General features: G+C 58.8%; 1 protein-coding gene across 1 annotated transcript in view; it reads left to right on the top strand.

Moving 5' to 3' along the window:
• IHH (indian hedgehog) overlaps window positions 1-346 on the top strand; it is a 7285-nt gene extending 6939 nt beyond the window's left edge. Inside the window, exon 4 of the mRNA XM_009996264.1 lies at window positions 14-346. Within this exon, the coding sequence (XP_009994566.1) occupies window positions 14-346 (333 nt within the window). The remainder of the gene's footprint in view (window positions 1-13) is intronic.
• Window positions 347-3616: the final 3270 nt, after the last annotated feature.

Genomic DNA, 3616 nt, shown 5'->3' with positions numbered 1-3616 from the left:
GCGTCGGGGACATTTTGTGCGGGTGGTGGCGGGGGGAGGCGGCTTGCGGCCCGCCGAGGTGGTGGCCGTGAGGGACCGGAGGGACGTGGGAGTCTATGCCCCGCTGACACGCCACGGGACGCTGGTGGTGGATGGCGTGGTGGCCTCATGCTTCGCCCTGGTGCAGGAGCAACATCTGGCACAGCTGGCCTTCTGGCCGCTCCGGCTTTACCACAGCCTGATGGGGTGGCCAGGGGTGCAGGGGGATGGTGTGCACTGGTACTCAGGGCTTCTCTATCACCTGGGCAGGCTGCTCCTGCCCCCTGACAGCTTCCACCCGCTGGGGGTACCCCAGGCAGAGAGCTGAGGGTGCACCCCAGCCACAGACAGTGCTGTTGGTGGAGGTGGTGGCTGCAGGGCAACTCACCGGGGGCCAGCACCCCCTCCCAAAGCTGGATGTCCATGGGCAGCTGCCTCCAGCCCTACCTGCTTGGGACACAGCCACCTCGTGGTTGGGGGGCACTGGAGCTACCCAGTGTGCTTCCTCCATGCTCACTGATCATTCCTCACCCCCTGTTCCTGGGGGTAGGTGGGAGGCACAAAGGTTGCCCCCAGACATGGGGGTCCCCCCGGCTGGATCCACATGCTGCTATTTGTGTGTATGCGTGTGATGTGCGTTTGTGTGTGTGCAGAATTAGCTAATGACAGAGGTCTGATAGATGAGGTGGAGTGGGAAGAGAGCCCCTGGCTGCAGGCTGCTCCTGCATGCATCGGAGGGTGGGCAATGCTATTTCTGACCCTAGGACATGGCAGCTGTGTGATGGGTGCCTTCCCTTAGCTCTGACAGCCACTGCAGGGGGGCACCCCAAACCAGTCCCTGTATGCCTGGAATGCCCAAGCACCAGCCAGGCTGGAGGGGCAGACACGGCTCTAGCGTGAGTCCTGTGATTTGGTGACATGAGGGCTGCTGGAGTGAGAGACTGCGAGTGAGACCTCGAGCTCTGCCCTAAGCCACCACTAAAGCCACTCAGCTATGCCCATGGGGATGTTGTGACCACACAGAGGGTTCTGGCTGGCAAGAGGGGGCTGCAGAAGCAGGCATGTGGGCAGGAGGATGTGAATGCCAAACAGTCATGGGCACACACTGGTGTGAGCAGGGGTAGGGAGAGCTGAGGCTGCAGCCCCAGCCTGTCAGAGCCAGGAGAAGGAAAGTGGATGGGGAGAAAGTGCTCCCTGCCTTGCCTTCCCAGCATCCCACCCTCAGCTGCTTCAGCCCAAAGCCATGCCTTTCCCACCCCAAAGCTAAACAACTCCCCAAACTCCAGACCCTGCCTGTCCTGACCTCCCTGACCCCCCAACACCCCGAACCCTCAGGGTAACTCATTGCTGCTCACCTGCTCCCGGGACCTGGGGGGGAGTCACATGAGAGCTGCAACCATGGTGTCCCCCCCAAAAAAACCCTAGCTAGAGCCTCAGCCTCCCCTGGCTCCTTGCTAGCAGAGGTGAGGGGGCTGGGGCGGGCTGTGACCTGCATGCCCCCCTGCAGCATCACACATCTTTATTTATTTATCTGCTCGTTGTATGTACCATAGATGGGAGGCAGCGTGGGCACATGCAGGGTGAGGGGGGAGAAAGCTGTTTGGTTGGGGGGGGGTGATTTTATTTTTTTTTTAACAAAAAGCAGAAATTATTTAAATATTATTTTTAAGCACAGTTTTTATGGTGATTGTTGTCCAGGACGAAGTGAGAGAGCGCGAGCGTGGCCGATGGCAGGTGTATTTTTGTCTCTTCACTGGATGTACCTTTGCTGGTCGGGGACACAGCCCAATAAATCCATCATCTCCCAGGCAGGGGCTCTGAGCTCTGGTATGTGGAGGGCAGGCAGGGATCAGGGGTGCTTACTGCCCATCATAAACAGGGCAGGAAGGGCTAGAGGCTGTCTTGTGCTTTTCTGGGAGCAAGCTTTGGCCACCACAGTGCTTGCCACTGGTTAGAGTGAGCTGTCCCTCCCCACTCCCCCATACCCATGGGAGGTGGGCAGCCGGAGGCTGTGGGAGTGACCCAGCCTACGTGGAACCAAGCTGTCACTGGGGCCACCTGAAGACTCACCTGAAGGGTGAGTGGGGCAGGATGTAGGAGGGACAGCCACCTTGGGACTGCTGGAGACATCTCTTCATCTGGGTCTGGGCCCATCGCCCCAGCACTTGGCTGTACTGGGTCACCCTTCCCTACCACCTCTGTCACCACAGCATCCACTAACCCAGTGCTACGGGAGATGATGGACCCTGTACACTGTGTTTCCAATGTCAACAGCACTAGTCACTGCTGGCTCTGTCCCCATTACAGCTCTCTTCCCCCTGCACCCCATCCCGTAACAGCAAAACGGAAGACAACCAGCCAGCCCCCCTGCCCCAGCCTCCCCATTCCTGTCCCATGCACCCCTCTGTGCATCCCCTGCCCCATTTGCAAGCTGCCCTGCACTGGAGACCTGGGGGACTGGAAGCAGGGTCCCCACAGGGCTTTCCCTGGATCCCACAGCATGGCTACTGCAGAGCAATTCAGCAGCAGGCTGTCAGCGAGGGCCCTCATCACCGTGGCTAATTTAAGGGCTTTGCGAGGCGGCTGAGCTAATTTAATTAGGTTCTTATTACAGAGAAGGACAAATTGGTCCCTAGGGGGGCCACAGGGTCAGGCTTTCGAGAGGCACTTTATGGAGTGAAATTTCAATCAGGCTGCCATCACAGGCACTGCAGGGGGAGCCAGAGGCAGGGGATGCAGGTGAGAGGATGTGCCCTTTGGGGTGCTCCATAGTGCTGTCGGCAGCCCATCTCCAGGCCCAGGATTTTATGGTAGCAGTGAGTATGGGGGGACATCTCTTGTAGGAAGATTCTGCTGAGTATTGTGAGGATGCTTTGGGGTGAAAGCAGGGAAAGTAGTGGCGTCCTGGCTCTAGGTTGGCCCCAGGGCAATGAAAGGAAGGAGGGACACCCCTAAATAAGATTCTGGGATCTTTCTTAGGCCCTGTTAAATCCCCCCTAGCTCCTTAAAGCAGCGTGGTGAGGATGGTGAGAACTCCAGCCGAGAAAAAAGATTTACAGATTTTATCCTTTCTTCCCTGGATGTCCCCCTCCTCTCTTGTTACAAAGCCTCAGGAAGCCGGACCTCCTTGGCACCTGAAAAAGCCCCATCTCCCAGGGTGCCAGTCCCGGGCAGGGATTCCCACCAGGATCCCGGCTGGGTGGTGATGGATGAGGATGCTGGTGGGTGGCCGGCAGAAGGGCCGGACTGGAGGGTATCACAATGGATGTCTCTCCATCAATTTGTCCTCATTACCATGTGAATGGTGGGCGGCAGGGAGAGGAAGGACATGTGGCGGCAGGACAAACCCCCCACATGCTCCCATCTGGGGTAGCGTGTGCCCTCCCCCGATCTCCCCAGCCCTGTCTGAGCGTGTTAAACCAGCGCGAACACTCCCCCGGCCCCAAATTCAGAGGAGGAGAGGTACCACCCCCTATTCAGAGCCTTGAAAAGGCTACAGTGTCCAGCGCTGTTAACAAGGGGCGACACTGTCCCCGTCCCCGCCTCTCCCGTCTGTCCCTCGCCGTGTGCCCTTCTGCCGTGGCAGCACCCGCCCCCG

Source organism: Chaetura pelagica, unplaced genomic scaffold (assembly GCF_000747805.2).
Source record: "Chaetura pelagica isolate M959 unplaced genomic scaffold, ChaPel_1.0 scaffold3, whole genome shotgun sequence".
Classification (NCBI taxonomy): Eukaryota; Metazoa; Chordata; class Aves; order Apodiformes; family Apodidae; genus Chaetura; species Chaetura pelagica.
This window is presented reverse-complemented; position numbering and strand designations above follow the sequence as displayed.